General features: G+C 34.4%; 2 protein-coding genes and 1 pseudogene across 3 annotated transcripts; 1 reads left to right on the top strand and 2 right to left on the bottom strand.

The window, feature by feature from the left end:
- The first annotated feature begins 395 nt into the window (after positions 1–395).
- Positions 396–7,850, top strand: LOC145163829 (ubiquitin carboxyl-terminal hydrolase 24-like). Its single transcript, XM_079082582.1, has 7 exons — positions 396–748; positions 1,235–1,753; positions 2,412–2,593; positions 3,715–3,965; positions 4,842–4,984; positions 5,732–5,908; positions 7,327–7,850. Exons 1-7 carry the CDS (start codon positions 731–733, stop codon positions 7,513–7,515), a joined length of 1,479 nt encoding a protein of 492 aa, XP_078938708.1. The 5' UTR covers positions 396–730; the 3' UTR covers positions 7,516–7,850.
- Positions 7,851–9,209: 1,359 nt separating this feature from the next.
- Positions 9,210–13,147, bottom strand: LOC145163835 (putative disease resistance RPP13-like protein 1). 2 transcript variants are annotated; one of them, XM_079082591.1, is made up of 2 exons: positions 12,766–12,906; positions 9,210–12,610 (listed from the first exon to the last, which is right to left on the bottom strand). In XM_079082591.1, the coding sequence occupies exons 1-2, from the start codon at positions 12,786–12,788 to the stop codon at positions 9,466–9,468; spliced, it is 3,168 nt and encodes a 1,055-aa protein (XP_078938717.1). In that variant the 5' UTR covers positions 12,789–12,906; the 3' UTR covers positions 9,210–9,465. The 2 variants fall into 2 exon arrangements, with proteins under 2 accessions (XP_078938717.1, XP_078938712.1); XM_079082586.1 differs by having other exon boundaries at positions 9,210–13,147.
- A 4,024-nt stretch (positions 13,148–17,171) lies between these two features.
- LOC145163844 (putative disease resistance RPP13-like protein 1) lies at positions 17,172–20,023 on the bottom strand (annotated as a pseudogene).
- Between the last annotated feature and the right edge of the window lie 2,815 nt (positions 20,024–22,838).

The raw sequence follows: 22,838 nt of genomic DNA on the forward strand, positions 1-22,838 counted from the left end.
TGGGCGGGTCTGGCGGGCGTGCACTAGGAAATGATGACAAGGGAGTGCCAGGCGAGGGAGCGCCTGGCCGGGCCGGCAAGAGAGTCCCCAGCAGGACTGGTAAGGGAGCGCCAGGCAAGGCTGGCAAGGGAACGCCAAACAGGGCTGGCAGGAGCGCGCCAGGCCAGGCTGGCGCGCTAGAGCAGTCTAGGCCATGCCAATGGACCATATCTCATCAATATATATATATATATATATATATATATATATATATATATATATATATATATATATATATATATATATATATATATAACGTAAAAGGAAGATCATATAAGTAGCAAAACTACAAGGACCAAAAATGATATTATTGAAAGAAGTAAAGGAAGGAAATAACAAGGAAGAAAAGAGGAAACCTAAACCTACAAAAACCATATAATAAGCAGAGGAACACAGGCCGCCTCTTCTATTCCCCACCGTCGATGCGCCGTTCATCGGTCAGATTTTCGGCTCATCACCGACACCTTCAAGGCCGGCGATTGCACTCTTTTTCCTCTGTTAAATGTTCTCTTCTCTCTTACCTTATAATTACATGTCTTCCCTCATTGACGTTTCTTCATACACCTGTGCTTTCGTTCCCACTCAAATCCTACTGAATTCTAGATTCTTTCCAATAGGGTTCTTCTATACGTCTTTGATAGTACTCGTATTCATAAGCAAAACACTTTGAATTTGACACCGGAACCACATCATGGCTGATCAACCACAGGTAAACATCAATCTATCGCAATGGAAGTATATGTGATGTGGGTATTACTTGTTATAACTGATTCGAGAAAGCTTAGCTATAGCGAATTGTGCTAGATGATATTTTATGGAAGTTAGAATGTTTTGCTCAATTTTGATTGCCCAGATGAAAGTTCTTATGCGTATTACATCATCCATATCAAAAGGTGTATTTATAGTCAAGCCTTAGTGAAATTTCAAACTTCAAAGGCATTATTTTTCTTATTAACCGAGACTTTTTCTTAAGGGAGACTATTTAACTAACTTGTTGCCCCAATTAATTGCTATAGTAGTTGTTTATCATGATGATTTTTTATCAACACGTATTTAAATTTGAAAACAGAGAGTGATTTCTAAACACTTCCCCTTATTCTGGGATGATGGAACTTATACCCTCATTTTTAATGCATCTCACCAATTGCTGCATCTTTGGTTGTTAAAATTCTTGATTTTTTCTTTAATTTTGAAGGTACTATTATTCGGATCATTCTCTGAAGATGAAGTGAAATCATGGCTTAATAAGCCCTCAAAAAATACTGAAAAGCCCACAAAAAACAAAACCCTAGATCTTGATTCATTAAAGATATCAAGTGGAATATCTTTTGGTAGTTTCAATGGTGAAGCAATCAGTAATCAAAAGCCAGAAGCTTTAGTACACCCAAAAGAAAATGGAGTGCAACATGGTAACAATGGCAACATGAAGCAAAAACCCGTTGAAAATATTAATCATTGTTCTTCAAACACGCCTTCCAAAAACGCCCCTGCTTCTGTAGTACAAAATCAAATCCAAAGCTTTGTGGGTGTGAAAGAAGAAACATTGAATAACACTTTTAATGGCCACTTAAAGGATTCAGAGATATGTTTATTACCTCGTGGATTAATAAACTCAGGGAACATGTGCTTTCTCAATGCTACACTACAAGCTCTTTTGTCTTGTTCTCCAGTTATTCAGCTTTTTCAGGGGATAAGCACCCGAAATATTCACAAGGTTTGCTATTGATATTTAAGTGCATTTGATAGATTTCAATGTCTAAATTGTGTTAATAGTTGATACATATTTTGTGATATGCAATCAATCGATTGTAGTGTTTATGGTTTATTTATGCAACAATGTTTTGACTCTTTCCTAATATATGCAACAAAGTGGTTTTTGTACAAAATATGGGACAAAAGATGCAGTATTTTACTTGTAACCAATTTAGCCTTTTGAAAGATTGTTGCATAAGTTGGTGAGAAGGTGAAAATTAATGCAACAATGTTTCACCTTTTTCCTCTTTATGCAACAAATGTTTTTTTATACGAATATATGTTTTTGTTTTAGAACCAAAAAATGCAATATTGAACTGTTAACCTATTAATCCTGTGTAGATGTTGTTGCAAAGTTTGTGTCATTTGCATAAATTGGAAAAAAAGGTGTAAATTCATGCAATAATGTTCACCCTTTTTTTTTTCAATTTTTGCAACAAAGTAGTCTTTAATCCAAATTATGCTATGATTTTTCATTTTAGAACCAAAATATGCAATCTTTATTTACTTGGTAACTTAGTGAAAACTTATGCAACAATCTACACTGATAATTGCATAAATACACAATTACCCTTAGATTGTATAGCTAAAAAAATATTATCTTGTGTTATTATATGTAGACTGGGTATCCAACATTAGCTGCTTTTATGGAATTTATTTCTGAATTCAAGATGCCAGCTGGCACAATCTCAAAGGATATGAACAATATGCAAACTGGAAGACCTTTCAGCCCTACAATGTTTGAAGTTGTCTTAAAGAATTTTACTCCTGATGTTCCTAATAGCATCTCAGGAAGGCCTAGGTATGTGTTTATTGTATATATGTAAGAAATATCAACATACTTTTTTTTTTATTTGTGTATTGTTGTTTTATTGTATTCTACTCCTATTTCTTTCTGTTAGAGTATTGTAATTTTAGTTTACTTTTTTTTATTAAGGCATTGAACTTCAAAAAGTTAACCTAATTGTTGCATTGTACTTTTAATCTTTTTCTTATTGAGATACTCTACAAAATAGCAGTGAAAATTGCTTTGTATTTTAATGGTATTTGCTATAATTGAGTAGTTTTTTTTTTAAAGTACATTATTTGTACTATGAAAAATTGGAAGTTATATTTTGTGTTTTTTCCGGATTAAACCTCAAATTTGTTTTTTGCCTGAAAAAACCTTGTATTTTTTCATTTTTCCTGTTCTGGCCCTTCTAGTCATTTTTTTACAATTTTTTTGTAAAATGTGAGGGTTTTTTCGAGAAAAAATAAAAAATTGAGGGTTTATTTGGAAGCAGTTTGAAGGTTGAGGGTTTTTGTTCGGATAAAAAAGAAAAAACTGAGGGTTTTTTTTGGGAAAAAACACAAAATATAATTTCTTTTATGAGATTAACCCAAAAAACCTTAGATTAAACAAGTTAAATGAAGTATGTTGCCATTTCTTACATTTAACCCTAATCTTATCATTTCTTCATATCATTTTTTTTTTCGAATGTGAACTTGTTGAATTTGTGGCTCAAGAAAAATTGAGAAGTTATTATGGGGTACTATGATGCATGTGTTTTTTTTTTTTATAGAACAATGGGTTACAATGATGAATTTTAAAGTATTTTTTAGAGGTCTTTGTGTTGATATGCTAACAGTTTAAATTAGTAAGAGGGAGAATTAAAGAAAAGCACAATGTATTTCCACCATTTTTTATTTATCTAGCCACTTAACTATTACTTATAGAGATTAAACCATTATACCTTTTTCAACCTTTGAAAAAACCATTTTTCCTGCTTAACCCGATTTTACAAAATGCAGAAAAACATAATGTAGTTTCACCTTTTTGTTTTATTTAACCACTGAACTCTTCTTTTTTATCGATTTACATGTAGATTGATAAATTGATTAGATTCCTGCTATATATATAATGAAACTGAATTTTAATTTTAGGCAAGAAGATGCACAGGAGTTTCTAAGTTTCATTATGCATCAAATGCATGATGAATTACTAAAACTTGAAGGACAATATTCATCAACTGCAAATGGAAATGGATCTTCACTTCTTTCATCTGTAGAAGATGATGATTGGGAAACTGTGGGCCCTAAGAACAAATCTGCAGTCACAAGAACACAAAACTTTGCTCCTTCAGAACTTAGTGCAATTTTTGGAGGACAATTGAGAAGTGTTGTTAAAGCAAGAGGTAGCTTTTTTTATTCCTATGTTTGTATTTAGTTTTTTAAAAAATCAGTCCAAGTTAATAAAACTCTGATTAAAGAAAGCACTAAACTTAGCAATCTGTAGAATTTGTATGAACTACAAATGAATTTGGATGTAAATGTGTAAAGAAACTTCTGGATTATGTTATGATGAACAACTCATTTACAAATTTTACTTTTTTTATTTATGGGTTGTTAAAAATTGTAAAAAAGATAAGCTTCTTAGTTTGGGTTGTTAAAAAAGGGCTAAGGCAAGAAATACCAATGTAATTTCATTTATTTGTTTATTATCGCATTGTACTTTTATTTTTTTTTCTATTACAACATTTTACTTCTTATTAAGGCAACGTTTTTTAAAAAATCTACCCACTTGTAGTGTTGTACTTTCATTTTTTTTTCTTATTAGGATATTTTACTTTGAACATTCTACCCAATTGTAGAACTGAAAATTGCTTTGTATTTGGATGAAATGAATATAAATACTTATAATTTGTTTAGATTTTTGAATGCAATGTTTTCTTTATTTTTAGATGGATTCCACCCAAAATATCCTTGTTTTTACCTGTTACTAATCTTTACAAATTATTGATGACACAAACTGTTGTCCACAATTTTTTTTCAAGTTTCTCTATTACCAAGGGTACTTTAGGTATTTCACTTTATGAGTCATCATCTACAACGTTTTCATTAACAAACCAGATTTGGAGGTTTTATTTATCCAACAATCCAAATCAAATTTTATATCATAGCTAAGTTTTTTTCAACCCTTGAATGCATGTTTTTACAAGTTTCTCTATTACCAAGGGTACTTTAGGTATTTCACTTTATGAGTCATCATCTGCAACGTTTTCTATTAACAGGGAATAAAGCATCTGCCACTGTTCAACCGTTTCTTTTACTCCATCTTGATATCTCTCATGAAGGTGTTGCCACCATTGAAGATGCTCTTCGTTTATATTCTATCCCTGAAACACTTGATGAATATAGAACAACATCTGGAAAGGTATCATTTCTTGTTTTCTTTCATCACTTTAATTTTATTTAATAACTTTATTTTTTTCCAGAAAAAGACCCTATATTTTTTTTTCATTTTTTTCCAAAAAACCCTCAACCTTTTATTTTTTTCCGAAAAATCCCTCAACTTTATATTTTTTTTTCAAAAAAACCCTCATTTAACAAGTTTTTTTGGAAAAAACCCTGCTAAAAGGTCGAATATAAAAAAAATGGAAAAAAAATATTTTTCAGAAAAGGGTAAATCTCATAAAAGACCTTATATATTGTGTTTTTTTCGGATTAAACCTCAACTTTATTTTTTTCCTGAAAACGACCTTGCATTTTTTCATTTTCTCCGCTTTGATCCTTTAGTCATTTTTTTCTGAAAAAAGCTGTAAAATGTGGGGTTTTTCGGGAAAAACTAGAAAAGTTGAGGATTTATTCGGAAACAGTTAGAAGATCGAGGGTTTTTTTCAGAAAAAAATACAAGGTCTTTTTTTAGGAAAAAAATAAAGTTGAGGTTTAATCCGGTAAAAACACAAAATATAAGGTTTTTTTTTAACGAGATTAACCCTTCAGAAAAAAATAAAGTTGAGGTTTAGTCTGGAAAAAAGCACAATATATAAAGGTCTTTTATGATATTAAACCAAAAAGAAACAATACCTTAACTCTTGTGGGCTATGAGTGTTATCTTTCTGGCTTATTTCATAAAGGACTTAATTTGTTGATAAATTAACATATGGATATTGTGTTTCAGTCAGGGGTTGTTACAGCTAGAAAGTCTGTAAACTTACAGACACTTCCAAAGATAATGATATTGCATTTGAAGAGATTTGGTTATGGAACAAATGGAAGCACAAAACTACACAAATCTGTTCGTTTTCCACTTGAATTGGTATTGAGTCGTGATTTGCTTGTTTCCCCAACAACAGAGGTAATGTTTTTTATTTTTCTACTGATTAAAATGGTGACAAAAAGCATCACTAAAGAAATTAGTTAGATGGCTAGATTGATAATAGGGAAAATACAATTGATGTTTTGTTTTTTGTCCTATTATTAATGTTATTCATATGGTGTAATTTGTTAATTGATTAGGAAATAGGTATTTTGTTTATTGTTTTTGACTTTTATTATATTACTTTGAATGCTATTTAAAAATTATCTATACATATTTTTAATATAGTTATTTAACTATTACTTAACATGTCTAGTTTATAATTACTATATGATAAAGAGTAAATTACATGAATGGTCCCTATGGTTTGGGGTAATTTACACGTTTGGTCCCTAACTTATTTTTTAACTCGGAAGATCCCTACTGTTTGTTTTTGTTGCGCGCTTGGTGTCTTACCTAAAAAGACTATTTTGCCCTTGATTTTTTAATTTATTTAAATAAGGTGGGGTAGATAAGGTAAGGTAAGGTGAAGTGGGGTTGGGGGTGTGTTTATTTAAATAATTTAAAAAAATCAAGGGCAAAATAGTCTTTTTAGGTAAGACAGGGACCAAGCGCGCAACAAAAACAAACAGTAGGGAGCTTCCGAGTTAAAAAAACAAGTTAGGGACCAAACATGCAAATTACCCCAAACCATAGGGACCATTCGTGTAATTTACTCTATGATAAAAGACCAGTAAAAACAATCCCTTGAAAATCTGGTAACCAGGGACAAGCTAGTAATTTTAACATTCAATCCTGATATTTTTAGTATCTAGTATGTCAGTAGTCTTTTGTTATTGTCAGCAGCTCACTAAAAGTTTTTCTTAGGGTTATACACAAGAAATAAGATGTAGTTACCTTTATTTGCATATTATACTATCCTACTTTCATATATTTTCATTACAACATTGTATTCCCATTTTTGATGGGTTAATCTCATAAAAGATCTTATATTTTGTATTTTTTCCGGATTAAACCTCATTTTTATTTTTTTCGCGAAAAAGATCTCGTATTTTTTCATTTTAACCGAAAAAACCCTCAACTTTGTTGTTTTTTTTTCCAAAAAAATCTCTCAACCTTCTAACTAAACGCTCAACTTTTTTAGTTTTCTCGAAAAAACCCTCACATTTTACAATTTTTTTTTTGGAAAAAATGACTAAAAGGGACTAATCGGAAAAATTGAAAAAAAAATGCAAGGTCTCTTTCAAGAAAAAGAAAAAACACAAAATATAATGTCTGTTATGTGACTAGCCCTCTCTTTCTTGAGGCACTATACTTTACAAATCCATCTAATTCGATCATTGTAATTTCATTTTTTTTTCTTATTGGTAATTTAGGATAATATTATCTTTGAAATATCAAATAAATGAAAGTATGTTGCTATTTCTTGCATCTAACTTTTTTTGACAAATATCCAGGGTCGCAAGTACACACTGATTTCCTCAGTGACCCACCATGGAAGGGAAGCATCCAAGGGCCATTACACAGCGGATGCTTTTTACCCAAAAGATCAATGGTTCCGATTTGATGATGCTTCTGTCACTGCAATCCCTACAAACAAGGTCTTACATGACCAAGCCTATATCCTTTTCTACAAAAGAGTATAATGAGAGGGGTATAAACGTCATTTCTAATCATAGTGCCACTCGGTTGCAACAAGGTAACACGTTTGATATTAATCATGGCCCTAAACTTATAGGGTCGCCGGAGTGGCCGGAAATTGTTGCCGGAAAGTGATGTCATCACCGGAAGGTTATTGAGAATTATATAATGATTTGAGTTTGGTTGATTGGTGAGCCAAATATGGTTTTGCGGGTGAGGTTTAGTGTTTATTTTGTATGTAGAGTATTTATGTATATTCTTTTCTTCTATGTCTCGAGAGGTTTGAATTATCGGAAGATTATTTACTTGTTATTTAAACATTTTAGTTTTTTTTTTTTTATTCTTTTGTTTGGTTGCTGTTTAGTAAAATTTATCCACTTTTTTAAAAAATTCGTAACAATGAAACAAAACGTAAACATGAGTGCTAAGAGTTTTTAGTAATCTAGACAGAGTAAACCATAAATTCTGTTGATTGTAGTTTATTTTTCATCAGGTAAATCATATCACCAATTTGTAAATCATTCTTTTTGTAAATGTATTATTTTTTTGGACCAATTATGAAAAAGATGTCGTAGTTTGTTCAGTTCAGTGGGTCATTCATTTATTTATATATTCTTTATTATTTTTTTTATGTAATAAAAGCATTCAAGTTTCAATCAATTTTCCAAATTCAAACCACCAACAACCTTGGCTGTCAAGTTTTGCATTCGAGACACATAAATCACACCCAATGCTACTATGGTGGACCCTAGAGTTGCATAGTGATGGTCGTAGACCAGTCTTGGGTTAGTCTTGAAACTGTCATGTTCTTTTGGTACTGATTTTTATTGGTTTCGGTATGGTCTGGTCTTGGTCTTTTTCAGTATGGTCTTGCAATTATTGCGCCTTCTTCTGTTCGTTTTTCAGTTTGGGGTCTATATTTTTCATTTTTTTGGTTTTGGTTTCGAATTATTCTGTTAACAAATGTGTGATTAACAACAAAATGATACGTTAAGATTTAATAAAAAAAATGATGAACTAAAGTTTAATAAAAGAAAAAAGGGAAAAAGTTTGGTAATGTCATTAAAAAATATGTAACTAACAAATTATATAAACTTTTGCTTTCAGTTTTTGAGACATGAATGATACATTATAATTTAAAAGAAATAGAGGAAGAAGCTGGGTAATGTAATTGAAAAGTGTGCAACTAACATAAAAATTATATGTAGATACTATAAGTTGGTACACTATTGAAAGTACATTATCTTAAAAAGAGAAAGATTGAAAATACAATGTTGTAGGTGGGTAGATTTTCAAAGTAGGTTAATAAGAAAACAAATTGAAAGTACCGTGTTGTAATTGGATTATTTTTTTTAAAAGTAAAATGCGTTAATAAGGAAAAAATGTTGCAATATAAAGAAATGAAACTTAGCCTCTAGAAATCTGGTACATCTTCCAAGGCCCACAAATAAAAGATCGGGTATGGGGCTAATCTAGTGTGTGTTTTTCTTTTTGAGTAATGAGTTGTGTTTTGCTTATTTTTATTAGAAATTTGTGTGTTTTGGCGTGGTGATTTTTGCTGGGTAAATCAAAATATAGGGCTGTTGCTTTTTGTTTGTAACTGTAGTTTTATTTTTTCTACTTTGTATTTCTTTCCAGCTTCCTGCTGGCTTTTAGTTTATAAAATCGCTGCTGTTGATTAAAAGAAAAAGCAAATTAATTCAAAAACCGAAAAGCTATTCAGCTGCTGCACTTAGGCAAAAGTATTTACAACAATAATTTTAATATCTTATCAACAAACAAATCAACAAGTCTCAAATTAATGCTAATAATATTTTGGGACAAGTATTGAAAAAGCAAAAAACGCTGACGCTGAAACTCTACTTAACAAGGAATATTACATTTAGGCAAAAGTAAAAAAAGAATTTGTGATGTTTATTATAGGGTGATCAGAAAGGAGATGGCCTACTTTTCTGCTAAACCACCCTTATTGTCAAATTTGATTGGTCGAAAGTTGTGTTAAGATCTGTAATCTTAGGGCATGACAAAATATCAAGTCTTTTAAGGCATGGGAGGTGTTGTAAGACCTCTGAAAATGATTCCACATCTGTAAACTTCCAAAGTGTTAGAGAAACAAGAGATGGTGGAAGAAGAAAAGATGATGATGGAGTAGTAATAATATTATTCTTCACATCTTCTGCCACTGCAAATGAAACCACTCCTGAATTTTTTCCATGCAAGTATAATTCATGTAATGTGGCTGGAAAATTCTGCGGACCCCACTCTGACATGGGCTTTTTTAAGCATCCTATCGTTAGTTTGTGTAAATTTGGAGGCCACAAACCACAAGGAAAGGGGTAATCAATACTTGGACAATCATGTATCTCCAGTTCTTCCAAAGATGCGAGACTTTGAAAATACTCATGTGGAAATGACTTTAGATTCTTGCAAAATCTGATTTCAAGAGATGTAAGGCCAAACAGGTGCTCATGCACTGTTGAGAAGGTCAAAGATGTCAGTGAATCACAATCCCTGATCACTAAATTCTCAACACTATTTGGACAATTGTAATTCTCTAGTTTGCCACAGTTAATAAACAACACTTGTTTAAGAGATCCCATTCTAACCCCACAATTAACCTCGTTCTCGGCTGATGAAACTAACTTTTTACAATCTCGTACTTCTAAGATCTGTAAACTCACAAGACTTCTGCATGCTTCGGATTCTCGTTCCCATAAGTATCTCAATTCGTCACATCTATAAATAAATAGATGTTTAACTTCCCCAAGATGCATTAAATCTTCTCCATGTAGTTGAGTAAATCCTATAACATTCACCATTTTTAGTTCAACAAGTGACGAGGACAAACCAACCATGTTTCTTAACACTGCTTCGGAACATTCTTCTATACGTAAAAACCGAAGTGAAGGTATCAATCCGATTGACACTTGAGATAGTTCTGGACAACTTATTAAAGAGATCTCATGAAGACGAGGAAAAGAACTAGGAGTTCCATGTTCATTGGCACTATTAATTGACCATCTCTGCCAACCTTGCATATCATAAAACTTCAGAACTTCAAGTGATGGAAATGCAATCCCAAGATTCGAATTAGTAGGTGCAAGTAACTCAAAACCCACAGTCTTCACCTCATTCATGCTTTCAACAACCAATTTCTTAAGAGACTTCAGATGTCCAACTCTTATATGTGTACTTCTACACCCAGATAATGTAAGCTCTGTTAAGTGATCAAACGTGGGATCCCCGACCCAACTAGGAAATCTCGTTCCCTTGTTATTCAAAATCTTGAGGTTTTTTAACTTAGGAGGAGGCCTTAGTTCTTCAAGTACTTCATATTCAATCGTCTCATCCCGAGAATCATCAAACACATTATCACTCCATTCCATCTCCAAAACTTCAAGACCCTTCTTTTGATATAACTTGGCATCCTTTGCTTGTATTGGATCTATCACTTTCTCCAGCCCAATAATGGAAAGCCGACCTTGAAGATCCGATAATTCCTTAAGATCAGATATTTTGAACCCGTTAGCTTCTTTAACAGTGACTTTGGGTAGAGTTTGTAGACTTGTCAACCCACCAATACCTAAGGGCATCTTGTTCAATTTCGGAGTATCACTTGTGTCAAGATGTCGCAGGTTTATTAGCTTTGCAAAACTTACTGGTAAGCTAGATAACATAAAACAATTTTGAAGCAACAAGCTCTGTAGATTATACAGGTCACCCACTTGTTCTGGCAAACATCTGATTCCACTATAAGAAAAATTAAGATACCGAAGATGCTTGAGACTACCAATCGATTGTGGCACCTCTGTGATTCTAGTTAGTCTTAGCACCCTTAGGAACTGTAGTTTGTGAAGTAATTCAACATGACCACTGTCTAACCAACCACCTGGCAATGGTAAGAACGTTCGCAAGCGTTTAGCTCTTTGTAATTCATTAAAATTTCCATATGATCCAAATTGTGGACCTATTAGTGAAAAGTGACGGAACTTCTCAAAATTTTCATTCCTGTCCGATACATTCATCTCACCATCCAATCTACAGAAAAACTCTCCTGCAACACTTGTGGCCAAGTCGTTTATCAGGTCATGCATTGTATACAGTAACTCATCATTCGTTGAATGTTGAAAAAAGGACCTTGACTGTAGCTCTTCAAAATACTGATGACCTAAACTCTCCATTGACTTTGATTGGGACAAAAATCCCTCTGCCATCCAGAGCAGGACTAATTTATTCTTGACAAATACATAGTCCTTGGGAAACAAGGAGGAGTATGCAAACAACAGTTTCAAATGTGGAGGAAGATGATAGTAGCTTAGTTTAAGAGCCGGAAGAATCCCTCTTGCATCCTTTATATTCCATACCTCACTCTTCAACAATTTCTCCCATTCATCACTATTTCTATCAGTCTTCAAAACCCTCCCAAGTGCTTTCAAAGCCAATGGTAGTCTACCACATTTTTTTACAATACCTTCACCAAGCAACTTAAGTGTTGGATGTTTGTCAAAGTTTTTTTCACCTAAAGCCTGTTGAGCAAATAATGATAGTGCATCTTCACTTGACAAAACGTCCAGACCATAAGATAGTTCCGAGTCCATCACCAATGCAACCTTGGTACTCCTTGTTGTGACAATAATCTTACTTCCATATGCCCCTACAAGAAGAGGGCTTTGAAGAAGTTCCCACTTACTGTGGTCTTCGTTCCAAACATCGTCTAGAACAAGTAAGAACCTCTTCTTTGAAAGTTTTTCTTTGAAGGCCACGTGAAGCAGATTGAGATTAGCAAAGTCTTCGTTTTTACCAGTTACAGCTTGGAAGATTGCCTTGCTAATGTTAAATACATCAAACTCTTCAGAAACACAAACCCATGCCATGAGTTCAAAGTGATCCTTCACTTTCTCCTCGTTGTATAAGAGTTTCGCAAGAGTGGTTTTGCCAATCCCACCCATTCCAACTATCGACACTATGCTCACATTCTGGTCACATCCTTCATTTCCCAACAACGTCCCCAGCAATGCCTCTTTATCCCCTTCCCGACCCATGATTTTGGACTCATCAACCAGTGACGTCTGCTCCAATGGTTTCTCTCTTATATTTGACCTTTCAACATTCACATTCAAACCCAAATCATTTTTCTGGTCAACAAGATCACGCAATTTGGCAGTGATCTCATCTAGCTTAGAACTCATCTTCCGACCATACATGAAGTTGCGAGGAGTGAAATTTGTACAACAATTTGGGAAGAATTTCAATACCTTACCAGTACTGGTGCTGGCATGAGCTTCTTGATTCAACTTGCGTCGCAGAGCCTCCGTGGCCAAATCATCAAGTACATCGTCTATGTCGTAAGCCAAGTCCTGGAGATCGTTCACCCACAATCGAACAGCTCTGTCTGTTATGTGTTTCTGGCTTGCATCACCAAGCACGGCTTGGATCAGGGGTAAGGTTTTCTTCCATTTGTTCAGCTGAGAATCGATTTCTTCAGATCGAGCCAGCTTCATCAGGTCACCAGAGAGCAGCTTCTCACACAGCACAGTGATGACGGCAGTAACAGCGATTTCAGCCATTCGAATTTGGAATTAGGAAAAAGGAAATATCGTTTCTTTGCTGAAGGTTTTGATTTCAAAAGGTGAAATTTTGTCGAAGCAAGGTTGACCGAGTAAACTGCAAAGCTGACTTATACATTTTATAATGTGCCTCAATTACAGATTTGGTCCTTATGTTTAGATTCTTGTTGTTTTTTGTCCAAAAAGGAACTTATTTGTAATTTCGATCCTTCCCTGCCTCCCTGGACCGTCAACTTAAAAAGAAAATATATGAAAAAAAATCATTTTCCTTTGTGTTCTTCATGACAAGGTGGTGCCACGGTGGTCCTCCGGCAGCCACCACCACTGGCGACGGCGGTGGTTTGTGGTGGTGGTGTTTGGTGCTTTAATGAGAAAAGAAAAAAAAAAAGGTAGATGAAGAAATAGTTACCGACCAAGGATGTCAAGCAAAATCACCACCTCCTCCTCCCTTCTCCCGCCAAAGATTCCAACGATCAATTTCCGACCAGCCACCACCATTTTCCGACAGCACTTCTTTCCTTCCTGACGTCCTCTCTCTATCCCAATTTCATCATTTTTGGGCTTTCCCTATTAACCTTCTCTCTTGTTCGATCGCAATGGCAGTCAAGGGGAGGTTTTAGGGTTGGGTTGGGTTGTGTTATAAGAATGAAGATGAAGTAGCTGCTACTCTCGTTCTTTAGAAGACATCCCATGTTAAATTTTCGGATGACAAAACTGCAAAAATGGTTCCTGTGGTTTGTATTTTTTTTTTTCTAAGGTTTAATCCAAACATCAATTTTTATTTTATTTTATTTTATTTTATTGTTATGACCTTGGTGCATTTATTTTCCATTTTCTTTCATTTTTTTAATTTAATACTTATTTAATAATTTGTATATTTATAAATAAAAGAGGGTCTCTCTCTCATTCACGATTTTCAACCCACTGTATTTGGCCCATTCTTGTATGATGTTTGTGTATATAATTATGTTTAATGAAAGAGATCAATTATGGGAAAAATACCAAATTACATATATGATCTACAACTCACGATCAATAGAGAATGCCTTGAAGATGATATTAATAACGGTGATAACAGTTTCAACTGCGCGTAGAATGGAGTTTCTGGAGCAAAAATGGGAATGAGTGTTGTAGCCATGTTTGTGGGTAATTCATTATCTTTGTTCACAAAAAGTTAAATTTATGGATATATTCTTGCTATGTTTAACAAGAATATGAAGCCAAGACCGCTATATGATATAGGGATGAAGATGAAAGAGATACAATGGGGTTAGGAGGTAGGGTGGGCCATTCTAATTTTAAAATAAATAAAATAGAAAAAAATATAGAAAAAGAAATTCTTCACAAATGTTCATCCAGGTTGACTATCTCATTAATGACATGACAAAGATAATTGTACATTTTTTTTTTCAAATAACCTTTTTTAACAAGGGAAATGGACTTTAAAACCTCAGAGGCTTACTATAAAAATAAAAAACATTAAGGATCTTTCAAAACAAAATGACAGAGTTTATTGGACCTCTGACATTATCCCAAAAATGTATCCACTTTTTATATAGAGATACATGTTTTTTCGGTAAATTAATAAAAGAAAAGTTCATAACAAAACAAAACTTAAGCATGAGTGCTAAGAGTTTTTAATAATATAGACAGAGTAAGTATAAACTTGGTGTTAATTGTAGTTTTATTTTTATCAGCTAAATCATATCACCAATTTGTAAACAAGTCTTATTATAAATTTATAATTTTTAGGACAAATTATAAAAAAGTCTCATAGTTTGTTCAGTTTTGTGGATCATTTTTTTTTTGCAACAAAATCATTCAAAGTTACAACCATTTTTGAAAACCCCAACACCCTTGGTAGTCAAGTTTTTGTATCCGAGACCCAGAACCAATGCTACTAGCTCGTAGTAGGACCCCACCAGCCTAACCACACTTAAACCCACACCCCAGTCTTTGATGGAAGCACCTATGCATCCAATCACTGTCAACGAACCAATACATGGTTAGATCCATCACTAATTATCCCAGATTTAGAAAATGTATTTCGTATTTACTATTTACTATTTACAATCGAATGACCTTCTGCAACCTCCATCCTATGGACTATGATATCGAATGCTGCAACTGTGTAAATCTCTTCATGCATATTCACCAGATTCGCCTCTCTAGAGTGGTGTAGATAGCCCTGCTCCATGTTTCACCTGTAGAAAAATCGAGTGATCAAGAATAAAAGTCATTAGTAAAACTGGATACTGTTTTAATGATTTCAGTAACAATCTCTTCCAGTAATCACTAACGAGAGCAAAGAAGTTGGGGGATAGATTTCTAGAAAAGTTTAGAATATATAGTACTTACATCATCCTTATATATGGTACTTATTACCTAGAAATAAGAAAATGATATTCACAACAAAAAAATAAATAACACAATTAGTCATTCTATACAAAGTTTGACCGTATTTTTACATTAACAGAATAAATTCTAATGTAAAATGGACTAATACTAACCTGAAAATTGATACAAATTTGTAAGAAAAATGTGAAGTCGTATACCAAATACAACAAAGGAATTAAGACAGTGCCAAATTTGTACAAAATTTATCAAAGTCAAGATCTTAATGACAATAGGGTTTGACCTAAAATTAATGTCAAAGTTTGTGGATGAAGTGCAAATTGTGCAGTCTTGTTATGTTTACTAGTTTTTCTTTCAAGAATGGACAAGGTTATTGGAAGCTGATATCAATGAAAACAAAAATATGACAATAAAAAAAGGAAACACAAAGATTTTGTAACACAATGCAGGTAAAAATAAAACATTTGTAACCTATATAACAGTAAGATACAAGTATTCATTCGGTTCTTCCTCACATGGAAACATAGCAACTTAATGGTAAAAGTTGTTATGAAAAGCAGATGAAAACTATTCATTGCTACTGCACTTGCAATATTTTTTTCTTCTTCTTTTAGTATAAGTTTTGATTTTTGGTTAAATATTTAAAATAATCTTCTCAACCAACAAAACAAACAAGTCTCAAAATTGATATTCCTAATACTTATGTAACAGAGCAATGATGGGCAAGGAGATGACATTCACATACCTTTTCTACTAGCACACCGTTATTGTCAAATTTGATGGGCCGGAAGTTGTCTTAAGATCTGTAATCTTCGGGCAATACCAAATTTCAAGTTTTTTAAGGCAGGGGAGGTTTGGTAAGACCTCTGAAAATGATTCCACATCCTTAAAACCATGGAGCTCTAGAGAAACCAGAGATGGCGGAAGAAGAAAAGATGATGATGATGATGAAGGAGTAGTCGTATTCCTCACATCGTCTGCCACTGAAAATGAAACCACTCCTGAATCGTAGCCATATAACTCTAGTTCAACTAGTGAGGTTGGGAAATTCTGCAGGCCCCACTCTGACATGGGCTTATTTAACATTCCTATTGATAGTTTCCTTAAATTAGGAGGCCACACCCCACAAGGAAAGGAGCAGTCCATACTTGGACATTGATATATCCACATTTCTTCCAAAGATGTGAAACTTTGAAAATGATCATGAGGAAATGACTTTAGATTCTTGCAATAACGGATATCAAGAAATGTTAGGTGAGACACACGGAGAAAACGGAAATCTTTGACTGGAATGGGAATGGGTTTGGGCTGTAACTGTATGTTATCACAATCACTGACTATCGATTCAGTCATACCGGATGGCTGCTCCTGCTATGCTGAGAAGGTCAATGATGTCATTGAATTACAACTTCTTATAAGCAACCTCTCAACAGTATTTGTACAATTGTAACTCTCCAATGTCTCACAGTCATGAAATTCCACAGATTTAAGTGATTCCATGCTGATCCCACTATTAGCCTCTTTCTCGGCTGATGAAACCAACTCACTACAATCATATACTTCCAACTTCTGTAAACTCACAAGACTCTTGCATGCCTCTGATTCTCGTTCCCACAAGTATCTCAGTTCATCACATTTTTCAATGTACAGATGTTCAAGTGACCCAAGATGCATTAAATCGTCTCCATGTAGTTGAGTAAGTCCTTTAACATTCACCATTTTCAGTTCAACAAGCGATGAGGACAAACCAACCATGCTTCTTAACACTGCTTCGGAACATTCTTCTATATCTAAAACCCAAAGTGAAGGTATCAATCCGATTGACACTTCAGCTAGTTCTGGACATTTGCTTATACAGATCTTATGAAGACGAGGAAATGATCTAGAAGTCCTATGGTCATCACCACTATTAATCGACCATCTCTGCCAACCTTTCATATCTTTAAATGTCAGAACTTCAAGTGATGGAAATCCAATGCCAATAAAAGAACTTACAGGTGCAAGAAACTCAAAACCCACACTCTTCACCTCACTCATGCTTTCAACAACCAATTTCTTAAGAGACCCTAAACATCCAAGTGTTGGTAAGTGTGTACTTCTACAACCACGTAACGTAATCTCTGTTAACTGATCAAAAACGAGGGATCGCCGATCCAACTAGGAAATCTCGTTCCCTTGTTATTCAAAATCTTGAGGATTTTTAACTTAGGAGGAGGCCTTAGTTCTTCAAGTACTTCATAGTCAATCGTCTCATCCTGAGAATCATCAAACAAATTATCACTCCATTCCATCTCCAAAACTTCAAGACCCTTCTTTTGATGTAAATTGGCATCCTTTGCTTCTAATGGATTTATCACTTTGTCCAGACCAATAATGGAAAGTCGACCTTGAAGATCCGATAGTTCCTTAAGATCTGATATTTTCAACCCGTTGGCTTCTTCAATCATGACCTTGGATAGAGTTTGTAGACTCGTCAAATCACCAATTCCTAAGGGCAACTTGATCACCTGTGGAGTATTATCTATTCCAAAATGTCGAAGGTTTATTAACTTTGCAAAACTCTTTGGCAAGCTAGATAACTGATGACAATTATGAAGCAACATGGTCTGTAGATTATAAAGGTGACTCACTTGTTCCGGCAAACATGTAATATTAGAATGAGAAAAATTAAGATACCGTAGATGCTTGAGACTACCAATGGATTGTGGTACCACTGTGATTGAAAGAATAAGTTCTTGCCATAGGTAATTAACACTCGGAGTCAAGCCCACGGCACTTAGCACCCTCAGGAACTGTAGTTCAGGAAGTAATTCGTCCAACAAGCTACCAATTTCCCAAGGTACTGAGATTAGTAAGACAGTTCGCAAACGTTTAGCTCTTTGTAATTCCTTGAGCTTTCTAAATGATCTAGATCCTGAACCTATGAGTGAGAAGTGAAGAAACTTATCAAAAGTTTCATTCATGGCAGATACATCAACCTCACCATCCAATCTAAAGGAAAACTCTCCTGCAACACTTGTGGCCAAGTCATTTATCAGGTCATGCATTGTATATCCTAACTTGCCATCCGTTGAATGTTGAAAAAAGGACCTTGACTCTAGCTCTTCAAAATACTCATGACCTAAACACTCCATTGACTTGTTTCCTTTTGATTGGGACAAAAATCCTTCTGCCACCCACAATAGGACTAATTTATTCTTGTCAAACACATAGTCCTTGGGAATTAAGGAGCAGTATGCAAATAACTGCTTCAAATGTGGAGGCAGATGATAGTAGCTTATTCTAAGAGCCGGAAGAATCTTCTTATTTCCATCCTCTATATCCCATATCTCACTCTTCAGCAACTTCTCCCATTCATCATCATTCCTATTTCCCTTCAAGGCCCTCCCAAGTGCTTTCAAAGCCAAAGGCAATCTACCACATTTCTGAACCATACCTTCACCAAGCAACTGAAGTGTTGGATGATTGTCAAAGTTTTTTTCTCCTAACGAGTGCTGAGCAAATAATGACAGTGCATCTTCATTTGACAAAACGCCTAGAGGGTAAGTTTCTTGTGAGTCCATCACTGATGCAACTCTGGTACTCCGGGTTGTGACAATAATTCTACTTCCAGGTGCTCCTACAAGAAGAGGGCTTTGGAGGAGTTCCCACTTATTGTCGTCTTCGTTCCAGACATCGTCTAGAACAAGTAGGAACCTCTTCTTTGAAAGTTTTTCTTTGAGGGCCACATGAAGCAGATTAAGATTAGCAAAATCTTCGTTTTTCCCAGTTACTGCTTGAAAAATAGCCTTGCTAATGTTAAATACATCCAACTCTTCAGAAACACAAACCCAAGCACTGAGCTCAAAGTGATCCTTCACTTTCTCATCGTTGTATAAAACTTTGGCAAGAGTGGTTTTTCCTATCCCACCCATTCCAACTATCGACACTACGCTCACATTTTCATCACATTCATCACAACCTAACAACTTACCCAGTAATGTCACTTTATCCCCTTCCCGACCCATGATTTTGGACTCATCAACCAGTGAATTTTCCTCAAGCCGTCTCTCTAGAGTTGACCTTTCCTTAGTCACATTCAAACCCAGGTCATTTTTATGGTCAACAAGACCACGCAATTTGGTGGTGATCTCATCTAGCTTTGAACTCATCTTCCGACCATACATAATGTTACGAGGAGTGAATTTAGTACAGCAATTTGGGAAGAACTTCAATACCTTACCGATGCTGGTGGTGGCATGAGCTTCTTGATTCAACTTGCGTCGCATAACCTCGGTGGCCAAATCATCGAGTACATCATCTATGTCATAAGCCAAATCCTGGAGATCGTTCACCCACAATTGAACAGCTCTCTCTTTAATCTGCTTCTGGGTTGCATCAGCAAGCACGGCTTGGATCAGGGGCAGGTTTTTATTCCAGTTGTTCAGCTGAGAATCGATCCTTTCTGATCGAGCGAGCTTCATCAAGTCACCGGAGATCAGCTTCTCACACAGCACTGTGATGACAGCGCTAACAACTATTTCAGCCATTGAGTTTTGGAAAAAAAAAAAGGAAAGATCGTCTCTTTAATGAGAGTTTTGATTTCAAAGGGATGGAAGTTAATTTACAGATGAAAGGCAAAAGGGTAGAGTGAGTATGTGAAAACTTACGTATTTATAATTTTGCTTTTTCAGATGAAAAGGGAGAAAAATATTTGAAAAAAATGTATATCGGTGCTGGCGTGGACGTATTGTTCAAAACATTCTCGATCTCATTGACCAAAACACTGCCACATCATCCTGTATATTTACAAATGCGTTAGCAATATTAATAACCAATCAACTATTTTAACTGTATTTAAAATTCTTCTTTTTTCTAGTTTAATATCCAGAAAAATAATCTGCTTTGTATCCATTGTACCTACTATAGCATCCGTTGTACCAATAGCATGTTTCGAGATTTATATTCTTTTTTTTTTTTTATAAATTTACCGTTAATTTTTTTTATTATTGATTTTGTGTTTTTTTATTATTGATTTTGTGTTGAATTTTTAAATTCTTTTTCCAAATTTGTTTTTTGTGATATTGCTGTTTTGTTTTATTTTTATTTTGAAAGATAAATTTCTAGTTTTTTAATCTTTTTATAAATTAATTTATAATGTATTTTTTAAAGAAAACATTTTCACAGTTTTTTTCACAATTTTTTTTACATGTTTTCTAAAATTCATTTCTATGTTCTACAAGTCTTATTGTAAATATGTTTTAAGACAGAAAATTTGTTTAGGGTTTAGAATATCAAAAGTTGTTCAAGGAAAGTATAAAGTTTCCGTAAAAACTATAATATATTGTATACCTCATATTTTGTGATGGTAAAGAAAAGCATAACCCCCAAATACAAAAGTTCTCCAAATGCTTTGCTTTGCAACCCAAGAAACCATATTACAAGAAAAGAAAAGAATCACTCCTATAAAATATCCTCATATAATCTTCAGAAGTTTAGCATCTATTTTCCCATACCATTTTGTTCTTTTTTTTACTTACTTTTGCAATGAATAGAGCTAGCCTTCATATGAAAACAGTGATTGTCATTCTAGGCTTTAAAGTCTTTTCCTTGAAGTTCAAAAATGGCATACCTACAGTGGGTGGGAGTTTTTAATGACTAAAGTTTTGTATCTGTGTTGTTCCTATAAAAAATATGAAAAAAAACATGTAAAAGAAGAATTTGTGAAAAAATTGTGAAACCTAACTTTTATTGGAAAAACAAATTTATGTAAAAAAACAGTTGCCAGAATAAAAAAAAATGAAACAACAAGAAATCTTACAAAAATGAATTTGTAAAAGAAAATTAAAAAACTCAGGACTAGTTTTGGAGTAAAAGAAAGGCAATTTTATAAAACAAAAAATATGTGTTATGGTCGGACGGTGTGGGTGATACTGCACACTGCGGTTTGTGGTTTGCTGATTGGACTAGAACAATATCAAAGATCAGCACATCATGGGTGCGGTTTAGGTGAAGGGTTTCCCCGGACAGGATAACCTCTCCGCACTCTCTCTCCTTCTCTGATTGGCTAATGGTTAGAAAATGTGATATTTTTTTCTTTTTCACTTCTAATAACATTTTGGTTAAATAATATATCTTAAAAAATTATAAAAAGTATATTAAAACTTTATGGTTTCTAGCTCTCTACAAAAAGAGTAATATTTGTATAAAATATATTTAAAAAAAATAAGGAAATGAAATATGACTATTTTCGAGGTTTTGAAGAGTGAGGAGAGAGGAAAATGAGATGACGTTGAAGTGACACATGTAAGATAAGGAGTGAAAGGTGAGTACATCCTCCAACCATAGACGGAGAGAGTAACGGGGCTGCCGGGTGTCTCGTTGTGACAACCCGATATTTCAAGACAAAGTAATGTTCTAAAGTCAAGAATTGTAATCTATTTTTTATATAATAAAGAAATAGCGTCTAAAATGAAATGATCAAAAGTCTCAATTGAGGTACATAATATGTTAGATATCATATCATGATTTTCAGAAATATAAAGAACACAAAAATCCGAGTTATAACGAAGAAGTTATGACCAATCAAAGGTTCGCGACAAAACCGGTAAAACACTGTTAAGTATAAAAAGTGAAATTTTGATAGAATACTTTTTAGCCTTAGGTATCTAAATGAAAGTCGTAGATTATGTTAAACCGTAAACGTGCATAAAAAGAACGTCCAAATCTAACTTTGTATGAGGAAGTTATGATTTTTCTAAGTTTCGGATACAGCAGTAGACAGCTAAAAACTCGAAATAGAGATCGAGCGACATTTAGCCGACGCAACCTTAACGAGAATCGAAGATCCCGAAAATAGTAGTACAACGGTAAAAAGACAGACGAAAACGGACGTCTGATGAAGAAGATATGAATTTTTAACGGACTTTTCCTGTCCCGGCCTGTTAAAAATATAATATTAAAATATAAGTCAGAATTAGCTGACGGAGTCTAAATGAAAGTTGTAGAACATAATCTCACCTATGCGTGGATATAAATAACGTCGAAATCGGAGCTCGTATGCGAGAGATATGAATTTTTGAAGTTCGGGGCACGAAAACCGACACTGTCAGAAGACTCACGACGTGAGCCAGAAACTCACGACGTGAGCCTGTGGCTGATGTGTGCCAGAGTCAGGCTACTAGGCGTCGCGTCTACGGAAGAGATAAGAACCAAGCTCACGACGTGAGCCATCCCATGCTCACGACGTGAGTCCTGAAATTGCACCCTATAAATAGAAACCGAGGGTTTCGGTTTTAGTTGCTCATTTCTATCCTCTCTCCCACTTTTACTCTGCGTTAAGCACCCCGAGACTACCCCGACACCCCGGTTACATATCCAAGCTCCGACGAAGGCCCGAAACTCTGAAACTCCCGATAAATTTACCA

Source organism: Lactuca virosa, chromosome 1 (assembly GCF_052849685.1).
Source record: "Lactuca virosa cultivar CGN04683 chromosome 1, Lactuca_virosa_CGN04683_v6, whole genome shotgun sequence".
NCBI lineage: Eukaryota > Viridiplantae > Streptophyta > Magnoliopsida > Asterales > Asteraceae > Lactuca > Lactuca virosa.

Excerpts from the sequence above, each read along its gene's own strand:
- LOC145163835 (XM_079082586.1), bottom strand. The coding sequence starts at position 13,077 with ATGGCTGAAATCGCTGTTACTGCCGTCATCACTGTGCTGTGTGAGAAG.
- LOC145163829 (XM_079082582.1), top strand. Across the intron at positions 3,966-4,841 it reads AAGTGTTGTTAAAGCAAGAG|GGAATAAAGCATCTGCCACT; the intron begins GTAGCTTTTTTT and ends TTCTATTAACAG. Across the intron at positions 5,909-7,326 it reads TTGTTTCCCCAACAACAGAG|GGTCGCAAGTACACACTGAT; the intron begins GTAATGTTTTTT and ends ACAAATATCCAG.